The sequence below is a fragment of the Capsicum annuum genome, chromosome 3 (assembly GCF_002878395.1).
Source record: "Capsicum annuum cultivar UCD-10X-F1 chromosome 3, UCD10Xv1.1, whole genome shotgun sequence".
Lineage (NCBI taxonomy): Eukaryota > Viridiplantae > Streptophyta > Magnoliopsida > Solanales > Solanaceae > Capsicum > Capsicum annuum.
In genome coordinates, this window is record NC_061113.1 from 192,667,703 (window position 1) to 192,687,024 (window position 19,322).

The window sequence follows — 19,322 nt, forward strand, 5'->3', positions numbered from 1 at the left end:
GTGCTGACTTAGCTTCTTACCAGTTGCAAGGGGTAGCTCATACTTGGGTTAAGTAGTTAAAGGAGAACAGAGGTGTTGATATAGGGCTTGTAAAGTGAGATTAATTTTCTATACTTTTTTGGATAGGTTCTTTCCACTCATGATGAGGGAGGCCAAGGTGTAGGATTTTATCAATCTAAAGTAAGGTAAGATAAGCATGAAGGAGTACTCGCCCAATTTTGCCCAGTTGGCGAGGTATGCTCCAACTATGGAGGCTGATCCCAGGTCCCAAATGAGTATATTTATGTTGGGAGTTTCAAATAGGTATTCAAAAAGTGTAGAACAACTATGTTGATCAATGAAATAGATCTCTCTAGGATAATGGTTCATGCTCAACAAATTGAGGAAGAGAAGCTCAAAGAAAAAGAAAGAGAGAATAAGATGGCTAGAACTAGTAGTTTCAACTTCTCACAGCAGAAGTTAGATGACGGTAATCATTTTTTGCCAAAAATTTTCATCCCCAGCCTCATCTTCTGCTAGTTCTCCCATGCCTAAGTATAGAGAGGACAGTTCAGATATAGCACCAGACTCTAAATCCCAAGGCATTTTTAATAGTGGTCGCACCGACCCTGAGTCCAAGAGATGTGGTAAGAACCACAAGGGTGAGTGTATGTCTAGCAGTGATGCATCTTTTAGGAGTGGCAAGTCAGGTCGCAGAAATAGAGAGTGTCCAGCAGCTGGCCAGAAGGGTAAATATTTATGCCAGGGGCTCGGTCCAATTCCTCTTCAGCTTCAGCAGGTCACCCGACTCAATAGAGTGCCACATCTAGTGCCACTAGTGGGCAGCGTCAAAATTAACTCTATGCCCTCCAAACTCAATGGGATCAAGAAAGTTCTGCTGATATAGTTACTGGTATGTTATAAGTCTTCCACCTTCATTTTTATGCATTATTAAACCCCGAAGCATCATTTTTATTCGTGAATCCTTATATATTTATAGATTTTCGCGTCAGTCCTAACATATTAATAAAATACTTCTCCGTGTCTACTCTAGTGGGTGTTCTATTATAGCCAGATGGGTATTTAGAAATTGTCCAGTTACAGTGTCCCAGACAATTTCCTCAATAGATCTTGTAAAGTTATAAGTGACTGACTTCGATATCATTTTTGGCATGGATTGGCTTTATTACTATTATTCATCAATTGCTTGTAGAAATAGAACTGTCCAGTTCTATTTTCCTGATGAGCTAGGGGTAGTAACTCAATGCCTATAAGTCAATTTATCTCTTACCTTAAGGTGAGGAAAATGATTTTTAAGGGTTGTATTTACCATTTTGTCCAAGTCAAGGACTCAAGTTCTGAAAACTCTAAGTCTTGAGTCATTTACAGTTGTAAATGAGTTTTGAGAGGTGTTTCCTAAAGATCTTCTCGGAGTTCCTCTCAAAAGGGAAATCGAATTAGAATATATCTCTTCTCAGATACCCGACATATTTCAATTCCATCTTAAAAATGGCACCAGCTATGCTTAAGAAATTGAAAGAAAAGATGAAAGACCTCTTAGATATAGTTTTCACTAGTCCTAGTGCCTCTCCATAGGGACCTCCAGTTCTTATCGTACGCAATAAAGATGGTTCTCTTAGAATGTCCATCGACTACTATCAGTTTAACAAAGTCACAATGAAGAATAAGTATCCTCTCCCCATGATTGATGACTTGTTTGACCAACTTTAGGGTGAAAACTATTTCTCTAAGATAGACCTTAGATTCAGTTTTTATCAACTTAGAGTCAGAGAATGTGATATTCTGAAGACAACCTTCAGAACTTAATGTGAATGTTCCTGCAGCTTTTATTGATAGGACAGGTGGGATAGAGCTCTCGTACTCTATCCCCAACCTCAGCCCTATCTTTGTCTTCTGCTAGTGCTCCCGTGCCTAAGTACAAACAGGACAGTTAGGATAGAGCACCAGGCTCTAAATCCCAAGTTAGTGTTAATAGTGGTCGCACCAACCCATAGTGCAAGAGATTTGGTAATAACCATAAGGGTGGGTGCATGTCTAGCAGTGATGCATGTTTTGGGAGTGGCAAGTCAGGTCGCAAAATCAAAGAGTGTCCAGCAGCTGTCTAGAAGGGGAAAGATTTATGCCAAGAGGGTCAGTATAATTTCTCTTCAACTCTAGTAGGCCGACCGACTTAATAGGGTGCCACCTCTAGTGCCACCAGTGGTAAATGTTAGAATTGACTTTATTTTCTCCAAACACGACAGGATCAAGAAGGTTCTCCTGATATGGTTATTGGTATGTTACAAGTCTTTCACCTTCATGTTTATGCATTATTAGACCCTATAGAATCACTTTTATTCGTGACTCCTTATATAGACATAGATTTTGGCGTCAGTCCTGACATATTAATAAAACATTTCTCAGTGTCTACTCTAGTAGGTGTTCTATTATAGCCAGGCGAGTATCCAGAAATTATCCAGTTATAGTGTACCTATCAGCTTTCTCAATAGATCTTGTAGAGTTAGATACAAGTAATTTTGATATAATGGTCGGCATATATTGGCTTCATTACTATTATGACTCAGTTGATTATAGAAATAGAACTATCTAGTTCTAGCTTTTGATTAGCTCGGGGTAGTACCTCAATGCTTGTAGGTCAATTTGTGTTCAACCTTAAGGTGAGGAAAATGATTTTTAAGGGTTGTATTTACCATCTTGTACGATTCAAGGACTCAAGTTCTTAAAACTCCAAATCTTGAGTCATTTCCAATTGTAAATAAGTTTCTAGAGGTGTTTCCTAAAGATATTCTCAGAGTTTTTCTCGAAAGGGAAATCGACTTTAGAATATATCTCCTCTCAGATACCTAGCCTATTTTAATTCTATCTTAAAAAATGGCACCATCTATGCTTAAGAAACTGAAAGAAAAGATGAAAGACCTCTTAGATAAGGGTTTCATTAGGCCTAGTATCTCTCCATGGGGCACTCCAGTTCTCTCCGTACGTAAGAAAAATGGCTATCTCAGAATGTACATCGACTACTGTCAGTTTAACAAAGTCACAATGAAGAATAAATATCCTCTCCCCATGATTGATGACTTTTTCGACCAACTTCAGGGTGAAAACTATTTCTCTAAGATAGACCTTAGATTCAGCTATTATCAACTTAGAGTCAGAGAATGTGACATTCTGAAGACAGCCTTTAGAACTCAATATGAATGTTCCTACAGCTTTTATTGATAGAATAGGTGGGATAGAACTCTCGTGCTTTATCCCCAACCTCAGCCCTAGCCTCATCTTTTACTAGTGCTCTCGTGCCTAAGTATAGAAAGGACAGTCGGGATAGAGCACCAGGCACTAAATCCCAAGGTAGTGTTAATAATGGTCGCACCAACCCAGAGTGCAAGAGATATGGTAAGAACCATAAGGGTGAGTGCATGTCTAGCAGTGATGCATATTTTGGGAGTGCCAAGTCAAGTCGCAGAATCAAAGAGTGTCCAGTAGCTGTCTAGAAGAGGAAAGATTTATGCCAAGAGGGTCGGTCTAATTTCTCTTTAACTCCAGTAGGCCGGCCGACTCAATAGGGTGCCGCCTCTAGTGCCACCAGTGGGCAGTATTAGAATTGACTTTATTACCTCCATACATAATAGGATCAAGAAGGTTCTCCTGATATGGTTATTGGTATGTTACAAGTCTTTCACCTTCATGTTTATGCATTATTATACCCTAGAGCATCACTTTTATTTGTGACTCCTTATATAGATATAGATTTCGGCATCAGTCCTGACATATTAATAAAACATTTCTCAGTGTCTACTCCAATAGGTGTTCTATTATAGCCAAGCGGGTATCAACCAATTATCTAGTTATAGCGTACCGGTAAGTTTGCACAATAGATCTTGTAGAGTTAGATACAATTAATTTCGATGTAATTTTTGGCATAGATTGGCTTCATTACTATTATGACTCAGTTGATTATAGAAATAGAACTATCTAGTTCTAGCTTTTTGATTAGCTAGGGGTAGTACCTCAATGCTTGTAGGTCAATTTGTCTCCTACCTTTAGGTGAGGAAAATGATTTTTAAGGGTTGTATTTACCATCTTGTACGAGTCAAGGACTCAAGTTCTTAAAAATCCAAATCTTGAGTCATTTCCAGTTGTAAATAAGTTTCTAGAGGTGTTTCCTGATGATCTTCTCAGAGTTTCTCTCGAAAGGGAAATCGACTTTAGAATATATCTCCTCTCAGATACCCAGCCTATTTTAATTCCATCTTAAAAAATGGCACCATCTATGCTTAATAAATTGAAAGAAAAGATGAAAGACCTCTTAGATAAGGGTTTCATTAGGCCTAGTGTCTCTCCATGGGGCACTTTAGTTCTCTTCGTATGTGAGAAAGATGGTTCTCTCAGAATGTACACCAACTACTGTCAGTTTAACAAAGTCACAATGATGAATAAGTATCCTCTCCCTATGATTGATGACTTGTTCAACCAACTTCAGGGTGAAAACTATTTCTCTAAGATAGACCTTAGATTCAACTATTATCATCTTAGAGTCAGATAATGTGACATTCCAAAGACAGCCTTCAGAACTCGATATGGTAACTTCAAATTTATAGTTATGTATTTTTTACTAATGAATGCTCCTACAGCTTTTATTGACAGGACAAGTAGGATAGAGTTCTCGTACTCTATTCCCAGCCTCAGCCCTAGCCTCATCTTCTGCTAGTGCTACCGTGCCTAGGTACAGATAGAATAGTCGAGATAGAGCACCAGACTCTAAACCCCTATGTAGTGTTAATAGTGGTCACACCAACCCAGAGTGCAAGAGATATGGTAAGAACCTCAAAGGTAGGTGCATTCTAGCAGTGATGTATGTTTTAGGAGTGGCAAGTTAGGTCACAGAATTAGAGAATGTCCAGCAGCTGGCCAGAAGGTGAAAGATTTATGCCAAGAGAGTTGGTCTAATTCCTCTTCAACTCCAGCAGGTCGGCCGACTCAATAGGGTGCCACCTCTAAAGCCACTAGTGGGCAGTGTTAGAATTGAATCTATGCCCTCTAGACACGGCAGGATCAAGAATGTTCTCCTGATATGGTTATTAGTATGTTACAAGTGTTCCACCTTCATGTTTCTGCATTATTAGACCCTAGAGCATCACTTTTATTTGTTACTCCTTATATAGACATAGATTTCGACGCCAGTCCTGACATATTAATAGAACACTTCTCAGTGATTACTCTAGTAGGTGTTCTATTATAGCCAGGCAGGTATCCAAAAATTGTCCAGTTTTAGTGTAATAGACAGTTTCCTCAATAGATTTTGTAAAGTTAGATACGACTGATTTCGATATCATTTTCGGCATGGATTGGCTTCATTACTATTATGACTGAATTGATTGTAAAAACAGAACTGTTCAGTTCTAGTTTCCTGATGATCTAGGGGTAGTACCTCAATGCTTGTAGGTCAATTTGTCTCCTACCTTAAAGTGAGGAAAATGAATTTTAAGGGTTGTATTTACCATCTTGTCTGAATCAATGACTCAAGTTCTAAAACCTCTAAGTCTTGAGTCATTTCCAATTGTAAATGAGTTTCTAGAGGTATTTCCTGAAGATCTTCTTAGAGTTCCTCTCAAAAGGGAAATCGACTTTAGAATATATCTCCTCTCAGATACCTAGCCTATTTCAATTCCATCTTAAAAATTGGCTTCAGCTAAGCTTAAGAAATTAAAAGAAAAGATGAAAGACCTCTTAAATAAGGGTTTCATTAGGCCTAGGGTCTCTCCATGGGGCACTCCAATTCTCTTCGTATGCAAGAAAAATGGTTCTCTCAAAGTGCGCATCGACTACTTTAAGTTTAACAAAGTCACAATGAAGAATCAGTATCCTCTCCCCAGGATTGATGATATGTTCAACCAACTTCAAGGTGAAAACTATTTCTCTAATGTAGACCTTAGATTTGGCCATTATCAACTTAGAATCGGAGAATGCGACATTCCAAAGACAGCCTTCAGAACTAGATATGGTAACTTCAAATTTGTAGCTATGTATTTTGGACTAACGAATGCTCCTACAGTTTTTATTGATAGGACAGGTGGGATAGAGCTCCCGTACTCTATCCCCAGCCTCAGCCCTAGCCTCTTCTTCTGCAAGTAATCCCGTGCCTAAGTACAGACAGGACAATCAGGATAGGGCACCAAGCTCTAAATCCCAAGGTAATATTAATAGTGGTCGCACCAACCCAAAGTGTAAGAGATATGGTAAGAACCCCAAGGGTGAGTGTATGTCTAGCAGTGATGCATGTTTTGGGAGTGGCAAGTTAGGTCACAGAATCAGAGAGTGCCTAGTAGATAGCCAGAAGGTGAAAGATTTATGCTAAGAGGATCAGTCTAATTCCTCTTCAACTCCAGCAGGTCGGCAGACTCAATAGGGTTCCACCTCTAGTGCCACTAGTGGGAAGCATTAGAATTGACTATATGCCCTCCACACAGGACAAGATTAAAAAGGTTCTCTTGATATGGTTATTGGTATGTTACAAGCATTCCACCTTCATTTTTATGCATTATTAGACCCTTGAGCATCACTTTTCTTCGTGACTCCTTACATAGACATACATTTCGGCGTCATTCCTAACATATTAATAAAACACTTCTCAGTGTCTACTCTAGTAGGTGTTCCATTATAGCCAGGCAGATTGTCCAGTTATAGTGTACCAGACAGTTTCCTCAATAGATCTTGTAGAGTTAGATACGACTAATTTTGATATCATTTTCATCATGGATTGGTTTCATTACTATTATGACTCAGTTGATTGTAGAAATAAAACTATCCAATTCTAGTTTCCTGATGAGCTAGAGGTAGTACCTCAATGCCTGTAGGTCAATTTTTCTCCTACCTTAAGGTGAGGAAAATTATTTTTAAGGGTTGATTTACCATTTTGTTTGATTCAAGGACTCAAGTTCTTAAAACTCTAAGCCTTGAGTCATTTCCAGTTGTAAATGAGTTTCTAGAGGTATTTTCTATAGATCTTCTTGGAGTTCCTCTCGAAAGGGAAATCGACTTCAAAATATATCTCCTCTCAAGATACCCAACCTATTTTAATTCCATCTTACAAAATGGCTCCAGCTAAGCTTAAGAAATTGAAAAAAAAGATAAAAGTCCTCTTTGATAAGAGTTTCATTTGTCCTAGTGTCTCTCCATGGGGAACTCCAGTTCTCTTCGTATATAAGAAAGATGGTTCTCTCAAAATTGCATCGACTACTATGAGTTTAACAAAGTCACAATAAAGAATAATTATCTCTCCCCATGAATGATGACTTGTTCGACCAACTTCATGGTGAAAATGATTTTTTCTAAGATAGACCTTAGATTCGACTATTATCAACTTAGAGTCAGACAATGTGACATTCCGAAGACAGCCTTTAGAACTCGATATGGTAACTTCAAATTTGTAGTATGTATTTTGGACTAACCAATGCTCCTACTGCTTTTATGGACTTGATGAATAGGGTGTTTAAGTAGAACTTGGATAGTTTGTCATAGTCTTTATAGATGACATTCTCGTCTATTCCTATAGTGAGGGAGATAATACGGACCATTTGAGGATTGTTCTGCAAACCCTTAAAGACCATTATCTATTCACTAAGTTTATTAAGTGTTATTTCTAGTTGAGATCAATAGCTTTCCTCAGTCGTATTATTTTTTGTAATGGTATTTGAGTGGATCCTCAAAAGACCAAAGCAGTAAAAAACTAGCCTAGACCCATCTCTCTATCAGATATCTGGATTTTCTTAGGTTTAGATAATTACTACAGATGTTTTTTTGAGGGATTCGGTTATATTGCCTCACCCATGTCCAAACTAACTCGGAAGAAAGTCAAGTTTCAGTGGTCAGATTCCTGCGTGAAGAGTTTTCAAGAGTTGAGACTCGTCTTACTTTCTCTCCAATTGGGTTCAGATGGGTTTGTAGTTTATTGTGATTCTTCTAGGGTTGGTCTTGGTTGTTTATTGATGCAGCAATATAAGTTCATAGCCTATGCCTCTAGAAAGCTTAAACCCCATGAAAAGAATTACCCGACTCATGATCTCAAGTTGACAGAAGTTGTTTTTGCCTTAAATATTTAGAGGCATTTACCTTTACGGAGTTCATGTTGACATATTCATGGATCATAAAAGTTTGCAGTATGTGTTCACATAAAATGATCTTAATTTCATCATAGAAGGTGGCTGGAGTTATTGAAACATTATGATATTAGAGTATTATATCACTCAGGTAAAGCAAATATTATGGTTGATGCCCTTAGCAGGCTATCTATGGGAAGTGTTGGCCATGTAGAGGATGATAAGAAGGAGTTAGTTCATGAGGTTCATCAACACCAGATTTGGTGTTTGGTTGGTTGATTCAGCCAAAGGGAGTATATGGGTTCAAAATGTTTCAGAGTCTTCTTTGGTTTCTGAGGTAAAGGAAAAGCGAGACAGAGATAGTAAGTTGAATGAAGCAGTTCGGGAGCACAAATTTAAGGATTTATCCCAAAAAGAGATGGTGTGCTTCATTGTTAGATCAAGTTATGTGTTTTAAATTTGGATGGTTTGACACAACAAATGTTAGCAGAAGTTCACAATTTGCAATTTTCTATTCACCCAGGAGACAGTAAGATGTATCCTGATTTGAGGGTCTATTCACCCAGGAGACAGTAAGATGTATCCTGATTTGAGAGAAGTCTATTGGTGAAATGGTATGAAGAAAGATATTGTGGAATTCATGGCTAGGTGTCTAAATTATTAGCAGGTCAAGGTTGAGCACTAGATACCTGGTGGTATACTTTAGGACTTCAGCATTCCTACTTGGAAGTGGGAGGTGGTGAACATAGATTTTGTTACATGGTTACCTCGTACTCATCTTCACATGATTCCATTTGTGTCATTGTGGATAAAATGAACTAAGTCAGACCATTTCTTACCTGTCCATACCTTATATTCAGCTGAGGATTATGCAAGACTCTATCTAAGAGAGTTGGTAAAGTAACACAGGGTTCCTTTTATGATTATTTCAAATAGAGGCGGTTCCTTTTATCTCCTATTTTTAGAAGGCTTTTCAGAAGGGTCTTGGTATCTAAGTTCATCTCAATACAAGTTTTCACCCACAGACAGATGGTCAGGAAGAGATAACTATTTAGACCTTAGAGGATATGTCGAGATCTTGTGTTATTGACTTCAAGGGTAGTTGGGATGATCACGTACCTTTGATTGAGTTTGCCTAAAATAACAGCTATAACTCTAGCATCTGGATGGATTCATTTGAGGCTATCTGTGGTAGGAGGTCTAGATCTTCTATAGGTTGGTTTAAAATTGGTATGGTCTCTTTGGTAGGGCCAAATTCAGTACATGAAGCAATAGAGAAAGTTCAATTAAGTCGAGAAAGGCTGAAGATAGCCTAAACTTGTCAGAAATCCTTTGCAAATATGAGGAGAAGAGAAATTGAATTTGATATTAGAGATTTTATGTATCTAAGAATTTTACCCAAGAAAGGGGTGAAGAGGTTTGGTAAGAACGGGAAGCTCAGACCCCGCTATGTCAGCCCATAAAGAATTTTGAGCCATTTTTCGGAAGGGTATCTTACAAGTTAGCATTGCCTACAGAATTATCACTAGTGCATCCAGTGTTTCATGTCTCTTTGCTAAAGAAATGCATTGTTGACCCAAATTCAGTAGTTTCTTTGTAAAGTATGAGTGTGAAAGATAGCCTCTCCTACAAAAAAGTCCCAATTGAGATCCCTGACCGTCAAATTCATGGGTTAAGGAATAAAGAATTTGTCTTGGTTAAGGTTCTATGGAGGAATCAGTCCGTTGAGGGAGATACTTGGGAAGTAGAATCCTATATGCTAATCAAGTATCCTTATCTCTTCTTTACGAATTTAGATTCTGCTTGAGGTAATGAGTCTTTAGATTAATTATCTTATTTTCTATCCTAGCTATCTAATAATCCTTATGTCATAGTATGCATTCATAAAATTTATTTCAGCCCATGAATTATGTTTTTAGATTCAGATATTTAATCATGATTCAGCACATAAATATTTAGTGCATGATCTCAGTGTTTCGAGTACTCCATCTCATCTACTTTCATTTGAGGATGAATGATCCTAAAAGGGATATATTGTAATACCATGAGTTTTCATGTCTCAAACCACCAAAAAGATAGGCTGCCAAGTTAGCTTTCCGATGCATCAAGTCTCATCTCAATCTAATGTTATGGCAAGAAGTTGTGCAAGGTTTCCCTTATGGACCTGGTAAACTGCCATGGCTACGACTCAGGAAATGAGTTGTAACCGGTCGTGATGAGTCATCACGAGGGATTGACATTTATTCCAGTGAAGGACCAATGTTTTAGCCTAGTGACCATGACTCCACTCCATGATTCGTAATCAAACATTACAACTCATTGGGTGGGACTCGTAGTCATAACAGTGTTCAGCTAAGAATCAAGCCTCAGACTGTGACTTCACCCAATGACTTGTAGTCAGTCTTAATAAGTCGTTAGCTAGAAATTTTTATTCATACCAAAATTTATCCAAAATCCTAAGATCCTAAGTTACGACTCAGACCACGACTCGCAACTAGTTGTAATGAGTCATAAGGTTAGTCGTAACCACTTGGAATGTGTTTTACTGCACGATTTTCCTGTGGCTTTTATGTCTTTTCCCATTCCCTTAAATGCCAAACCCATGTCATTTTGGCTTTCCAAAGGATGGTATAAAATACCCAAATTCCCAAATTCATGACATAATTATCAGTTTCACTCAAACAAATCAAGATGAGTGCTTTTCTTTCTCCCTTAAGAGCAAGTTTGGGTTCTCAAATAACATAACCAAACCCAAGGATTTCATTCAAAATGTTACTTCAGATATGTGGGATATTCATCATTGGGTTTTTCCACCTATTGAGTCCCAAAAATTTCTTATTTTTACAAGTATAAACCCTTTTCCCCTAATTGGTGAAATTTCATCAAGATTATGAATTTTATAAATTTTCCCTCAGTTGTCTTGATTTTAAAACATAAAAATATATTCCCGCATGATAATTATGTTTTCATATGTTTGATAATGCAAATACTCACTTCATGATTTGTTATTGAAATATGGGGTGTTACTCATGACTTTCCCATACCATGAATTATTCAATAAGTTCCAAGAGTATTTTGCAATAGATAATGATAGCGGGTTATGAACACCCGATACCTAAATAGTCATGCATCTTCAAAGTTTTTGAGTTACAAATCATCCAGATCATATGTATGTTGTTATATTTGGATTATTATCATGTTGATCATTTATCAGTTTGAATTATGTCTAGCCTTCATTAGTATCAGTGTCATTTCAGTTGGAGTAGAACTTAGCACAGAGCAAACATAAGGATGAAGGCTTACCTTCTAGATTAGGGTAAGACCTTTAGTAGCAGTTCCTAAGTTCTAGAACTACGTAGCCAGCATAGGTTATGAGATATCTTCTTGTCAGTATAGGGTTGATACTCTCTCAGGGGAACCAGCCAAATTAGGTTGACTCCTTAGTCCTTCGGGACATTGGGGAAGTGGATCCACACAGCCAGTGTCAGCACTCGTGGCAAGGTATAGACACCCTTCCAACTGGGGATACTGGTTGGTCCCTGATTAACTCATAGTGGGGCATGTCGGTTACATATTAGCTCCCACAAGCTCAGTTCAGTAATCAGATGATATTCGGTATGGGTTTGAATGACCAAGAGTTCAGTTTATCAATTATTCAGTTTTACTAATTATTTCAGCACATACTTTCTTGGTCTGCATTTATTTTACATGTTCATGCATTCATGATCAGTATCTAAATGTATTTCAGTTAGTCCCTATCTCATGTATCAGTATATTCAAAGTACTGGCTGCAAATCTCTTTTGCGCAGTATTTGGATTTTACAATATAGGTTTGGACGCCTAGTTCCCCGTCTGTAATTAGACAGTTTGTGTGCCACTCAACAACAGTTGTGGTGAGTCCTCATCCTTCGAGGACAAGTTATCCGTACTTACTTTCATTATCACTTTTATTTTAGTCATATGAAGTTAGTTGGGGGTTTGTCCCATCAACTCCTTATGTTTTAGAGGCTTTCATATAGTCAGACTAGTTTCTAATTTTTATCAGATGTTCAGACACATTGAATATAATATCTTATCAGAGTTTTCATCAGTTTCGCTTTGGCATGTGATGTTTTATTATTATCTTATTCAGCGCTGACAGCAGTTACCAAATCACGGGTTAGCTTAGGGACACTTATGGCATTAAGCATCGTGTTTTGACAAGGGGGTTGCCTGTGGTCGTGACACATAGTCACACTCCGACCTTGCTGGCTATATAAACCTATCATCATAATCATCCTCCGCCCTTGCCGGATATATAAACATATCATCATAATAATCAACATATATATATATAACATCAATTCTATAATCTATCATCGGGTTTTACACAAAATTAATATCATCAATACCATCATCCTCCTTCATCACATACCGAAGAGATGGGTATATAGATTTATAGTACACGCATGGACTTAATCCATGGCTTAAAAGAGTATAAATTCATTAATCCATTATCCCGGGGTGAACTTAGGCACTAAATCATTATAAAATTGTAAAAAGGGTCAGAATCGCTTACGATTAGAGTAATTAGTAGTATCAAATCATAAGCTAGAATTTGCCTCGATCAAATCTGTATAACAACATTTTCAATCTCTTTACACATAGGTTATTCCTTAAGAAAGGCAAATTATTGTTATGGAGAAATCCGTTTTTAAGGTGAAAAGTGGGCTTTAACCCCTATTTAGAAAAAATAGTAATAGAATCATATTTTAGTTGGAATCGTACCATTTACCATAATTAATGATCATGAATAAACCAAATCTATGCATGCAATCACCAGTATTCAAATACTGGAACCATAAGCATCAATATATCTATAAACTACAACCAAATCCTTTACAAAGATAAACACTTCCCAGATGTCCAACAATAATGTGTCTAAAATAGTTACTACATCATAATCACGGCCTTAGGACCACATACATATCCGAAACCCATATCAATAATCATATTTGTAATCCATCTTTTATTTACAAGTTAAAGCGTATCTAAGAGGCATAATGCATTCATAATGCATCTTACATCTAGGATGCATAATTCATCACTAAGCATCTCACATCTAGAAGACATAACATCTGACTAAACATCTCACATCTAGGAGGCATAACTTCTCAATAAGCATCTCACATATAGGAGGCATAATATCCCAATAAGCATATCACATCTAGGAGGCATAATATATCACAAAACATCTCACATCTAGGAGGCATAGTCTATTACTAGGCCATAAGTCATAACTATGAGGCATATTACATCAATATGGCATCTCACATCTCTGGGACATATCATAACTATGTATATCCCTATATTATTAAGCATGTTAATGGACCATGTCATAAATCAAGTCCAAAATCCATATCGTAGCTGCAAGCAATTAATTATAATTCAGGGAAAGCCATCATAATTCACCAAGTGATGAAGTAACCTTATACTAAAGGCTCAAAATTCTAAACTATGTCTAACATGCATACATAAATCCACAAGGGATAACAAAAGTCTTGGCCTAAGTTGGATCGAGGGAATCCACTTCTAATATTTGAACTCCATATTTAGACAATTTCCACCCTAGACTAGGCTAAGGTATCTAAATTGACTTCTAGATGACACATAGGCCATAATCAATCCTAAGATAGGAATTCAACCTAGAACATGAGTAATTAATACAACTCCACTTAAATTAAGGTTTGAAAGTTGCTAAATAGTCCAAATAAGGTTAATCATCAAACCACAATTCCAACACTTAAAATACATCCCAAATCTAGCATTATATCATAACCATTCTACAGATTAGATCAATCTATGAAAAAGATAATAGGATCCTAGAAATATATAACAAATATTCACCTTATGGGTCAATTCACCCATCTAATCCCCAAATATCAATAATAAAGGCTAAGTCAGGTGTTATACCCATAATCAATCTTAATATTCGAATTCACATGTAATATATAAACACATTATCTTGTGAGTAAAATTAGAAAATAGCCAACCTCGAAGTTGAATTGCAAATCCTTGAATCATCCACAAAATGTTTGTCTTCACTCCATGATATCGAAATGCCGCTACGCTATAAAATCTAATCTATACATCATTAGGAGTCACATGATACCCATATTTATATATAATGGGTTGGGTTACAATTTGGGTCAAGAATAGGCTCGTGGGGATTACTAACAGAATCGCAAATTGAGCCCGTCATCAAGTCCCTCAAAAGGCAAGGAAATTGTGCTCAAAAGTTGAGCGCAAATTGGGTCTCAAAGCAACCCTTAAATTTTAAGAATTTATAGCTCTAATTTCTAAGAATTCATCAAGAAATGGAATCTTACCATGAATTCGAAGAAAAATCATGGATGAATTGTTACCCAAGCTCCCCAAATCATATAAGCTTCAATCCCACCATATCTCACACTTTAGGGTTTTTCTCTCAAGAAATGGATGAAAATGAGCAAAATGAGGCTAGAATGGATTATTTATACCTTTACCAGGTTTTTTATGTTACTATCGCAACTGAGCATCATAATTGCGATCTGTACACGTAAATCACATACCGTTATCGTGATTTATGCTTCACTATTGCAATTTTGTAGAAATGATCATAAAACGAAAGGGATAAATGCATTTTAACCTTTGTCATCTAGGTTGCACCAACAACCTACTACATCAGATTTTCTATCCAAAATGGACTTCGACCGAGAGTTCAGGATTCAGTCGGAACCCCATATACTCAAACAAACTATGTAACCATACCAAAGTCAACATTTTAGATGTGATGGATCACTTAGAATTTCCATCCCAAGTCATTTTGACCAAACATGGGTACCACACCCAAATTTCCAAATTCTCAACTTTCCGACCAATAGGTCAAAATGAGCCTGACTGCCTCAAGACCAAAACCAAAGGTCTACCTAGCCTAAAATCAACAATTCAGAGCTAATGGTGCTATCAAAATTATCATCTGAGGTCATCTACAAGAAGATTTGGTCTGATACCAAATCCTAAATAGCAAAAGCTCTAAAATTAGGAAATAAGCCTAAAATCCAAATGAACTATCCAATCACCGAACAAACAGTTTCGACAATTCATAAATAAACTATTGTTGTTATGGAAAGGCTCAAAATACTAAAAATGCATGCAAATCAAGGAAATGATTAGGATGGTAATTATAATATCCACTACTAAAAGGACTTTTGTCCTCAAAAGTCAATGGATAGAAATATCTCAAAATCTCAAAAAAATGAGGACTGGGCCCACATGGTCCAAGCATGACATCCCTGATAACCTTCATGAAGAGAGAATACTCCCAAGGGATTTTGCTACAGGTATCCCTTTTTCAACCAGATCTCTCACTTCACTTACAAATAGCCAAAACTCAACCTCAACAACCAACTAGCCCCTAACTGAACTGATGAAGGCTGATGCACGCAAATCCAAACTACAACACAATGACACCATCTAGATGCCCACACAAATCAACAAACGATCATCGAAGCAGAAACCAACCCAAGGCATAAGTCATACAACCGACCTTAAATGTAAATATAACCTTTCTTTAACCTTCTAAACCTATATTTCTCAAAACTAAGAGGAAAATCATCTAATCCAATTCGTAAAGTCTCATCAGAGAGAACTTAAAGAACTGAAGTTGATCTGCTGGAAATCCATAAGGTAATCATGAAAATAAGCCCATAAGATGCTATTTGGTCACACAAATAGAGATAATCAAGGAGCGCAATCTATGCCAATGTAACAACTAGATCAAAGGTAATTTAAATTGAAATCCAGAAGTCCAAGGCATAAATACTTACTACTGAACGATCCATTACGGGATGTCCCATCAAAAGAGAATGAAGCAAAGCTGAATCCAACTCAATTCTCCCACTAAGTATATCATCCAAAATTCTCAATGAAAACTAAAAACCCAAGGTCAAAGAAGAAGGAATCAATACTGTGTCCATGGACTATCATCTAAACACCTATCAGCCATAATCTATTCGAATTCAAAAAGATTGAATAGGTAACCACAGAGTAGGCTAAACTAGCCCATAAATGAAATCTAAACTGAGACAAATCTAAAACAAAGGTTGTACTCAAGCTCTGCAACTCTAACCTGAAAGCTCAACACCAAGGTTGAATGCTCAATCTCAACTACCTAAAACAAACCTGAAGATGGGTTGGTATTCATTCTCTAACTCAATCATAACTTCCAAATCTCCATCCCAAGGCATCAAATTAAAAATTAAGCCAATAAATCCAAACATAATTGAAATACTCACATCGATCATACTATTGGAATCAGACACATTTGTGCCAAATCATACAGCGCTAAAATCAAAACATAGCTGAAGAACAAAATCACAATAAATGGTAAACCACCGACTGAAAATATAGGAAATCAAATCCTTATCTGTCAGAGACATGATCTATCAAAGCATGCTCAAAAACTCCCCAAGGATGCAAACCACACTAGCAATGGCAAAAACTCTAACAACTCAGAGAAATGCAACTTTAGCTGAAAACTAATTAATCTGGCACTCCATCTCAACCAAGAATTACCATAGGCATATATCATCAAGGAGAAGCACTCCACCAAGTATTATTGGGTTGAACAAACTCTAAAATAGGGATTTCCTAAATCCACCAAAGTAGGACAATCATAACTCGAACAAACTATGAATCACATCATCGAGGAAGAATGCACCAATCTCAAAACCAATGCCCGGGTCAAGACCAATACCAGAAAATGAACCAAACAACTCAAGATAAAGAATTTTGAATCTTCCAAATTAAGAAGCAGTCACAAGAACTATCACCTATCTTCAATTCTCTAATCCTACTAAGAGACAAACCACATTACGGTGAGAACAAACTATCCAACTCCCCACCAATAACAAGGGTAAACCATCACTAGGAAATGAACTCAACAAATTTAAGAGATGAATCTAGGATATCTCGATATCATTATCAAGCCACTATTGGGCGATGAAATAGACACAAGCTAAAGATAGGTCCAAAACTAGTCAAGCTTAAAAATCACTACATAGAGAAGGATAGCAAAAATGAAAGCCTTCGCAAAATAGGAGGCAAGTCTAAGAATCCTAAAGTTAAGAATGGGCAATATAGTTAAATTGTCAACTCTAGAACCATAACAAAACAATGTAAGGTTAACTTAGCTTCGATACCATAATTCCCTCCACAATCAATCTAGTACAACCAACAAAAGACGAAAACAACCTACCTCACCTTGCTAAATAAAAATAGTCCAATCAGGCTACAGTTACCAAGCCAGCGATTCAGAACCACAGAGAATGGAAAATTCTTACTAGATGTCAATAGTCTAGCCATCTAATAGGTGATGATCAATTAAATCCAGTAATAACAATAAAAACTGCAATATAAACATTAATATAGTGAATAGGTGGTACCAAAATAAAAATCAATAGCATGTATCACTCAAGGGACATAATAAGCCTAATATGACAAGTTAAATAGGACTCGAACCCAAATGCTATACTCATACGGAGAAAATATCAATACAAATTTACTCCATCTACTACATATAAAAATACACCATATGGTAGTCATATAATCATGAATTTAATATCAAGACACACCATAACCAATATAAACTTATCAAGGCATATAATCATCAATCGTTATAAAAAACTGAATACAAATAAATAAAAAAGGTAAATATGGGAAATACAAGCACACCAATCATAGGAAATCTGCAATCACATAATTGGCGGATCCAAGGGATAATAAATCTAAATAGGTCCAAACACGGATCGACTGACTGAATCATCAACAGAGGCACCAAGTGCACTATCTCTAGCTGAAGGTGTCACAACATCATGAGGTTGACCCAAAGGAGCTAAATTACTAGCAATCCTATATTAGGGACACTCTCTAGACCAGTGATCGATCTCTCTATAGTCGTAGAAAACTCTTAAAGTCCTAACCTAGCAAGAAATATAAACTGAGAAAAAATGACTGGCCAACTAATTATGAGATCACTCTCTCCTACCATGATCATTCTTCTCATAGTCATAGCCTACCTCAAGGACTTTAGGTTGGCAGGAAATATATGCTAACTCCTTCTGATCAACTAACTCATGTCTGTAGAACCCTCTGAACAAATGTCCCATCTCACCAAAAACACAATAAGCTCCTAGAATACATTGAGGTGCTAACCCTCCTAATCAATAATAGTCGCCATGCCCTGAAGACCCATACGAAAAAACTTAGGAAAAACTAATGGGAATTCTACCCATTATGATTACCATAACTAATATGAGAGCCTCTTATAGTCTGAAATGGTACCTATGTAGAATCAATGGGTTGTGGGTGAAGTTAACCACTACCAAAAGGAACCTCACTCCAAATGAAGTACCAATTGCACTATAGTGATGGATGATCAATGCCCAAACTACATATCTCATAGAAGATAAAGAGATTGTTGTCAAGTAAAGTAACCCAACTTAGGTTGGGGTCGAACCCATAGAGAATATGTGGAATTGTATCTCTCATTTTCTGCAATTAATGGGCAGTACAAAAAGTAAATGGGGGGTTTAGAGTAGTAATCTCAAACAAGTAAAATAACACAACTTTAGTTGTAATAAGTCGGAGACAAACACTAGGACTGTGTTCCCCCAGCTTCTCAACTTAGTAGGTTTATCGTGGTCTGTTGAACAAATCTTATACCTTTCATGTAGAATCTAATAAGTTATGTACCATTAACTATCTTCTGGACTTATTGACAGATTTTACCCTTTACCTTTTGAGTCTCAGGATGTTGCATTATTTACCCGTATCCTAGATCCTAGTTAACTATTCCTATTGATTCTAAAGTTATTAGATGAAAGATAACCATATTAAGTAGATGATATTGATTAGCCTAGATCGATAATTAATCTTTAAATTACTATTGTGATTATCTTTTCCTAATCTCTACTCCTCTTGTGAAGTAAGTAGCGATATATTAGGTAGGATCTTAATGTTTTCAACTGCTAAGAAATTTATTTAACTAAAGGTAACCATAATACATGCAAGAATATCAGTTTAGAACAACATAGCACTTCCCCTACTTCCTTAATCTGCCAGGGTTTCCACAACCTTAGCTAAGGGCTTTAGTCATTCATTATTGTGAAATAATTAAAGAATTCATAATTTAAGACAATCAAACAATAT

At 36.8% G+C, this 19,322-nt stretch overlaps 1 protein-coding gene across 1 annotated transcript in view; it reads left to right on the top strand.

The window, feature by feature from the left end:
* Window positions 1–463: 463 nt before the first annotated feature.
* The window catches only part of LOC124896772, a 35,383-nt gene continuing 16,524 nt past the window's right edge, over window positions 464–19,322 (top strand). Inside the window, exon 1 of the mRNA XM_047408596.1 lies at window positions 464–778. Coding sequence (XP_047264552.1) covers window positions 464–778 — 315 coding nt within the window. The remainder of the gene's footprint in view (window positions 779–19,322) is intronic.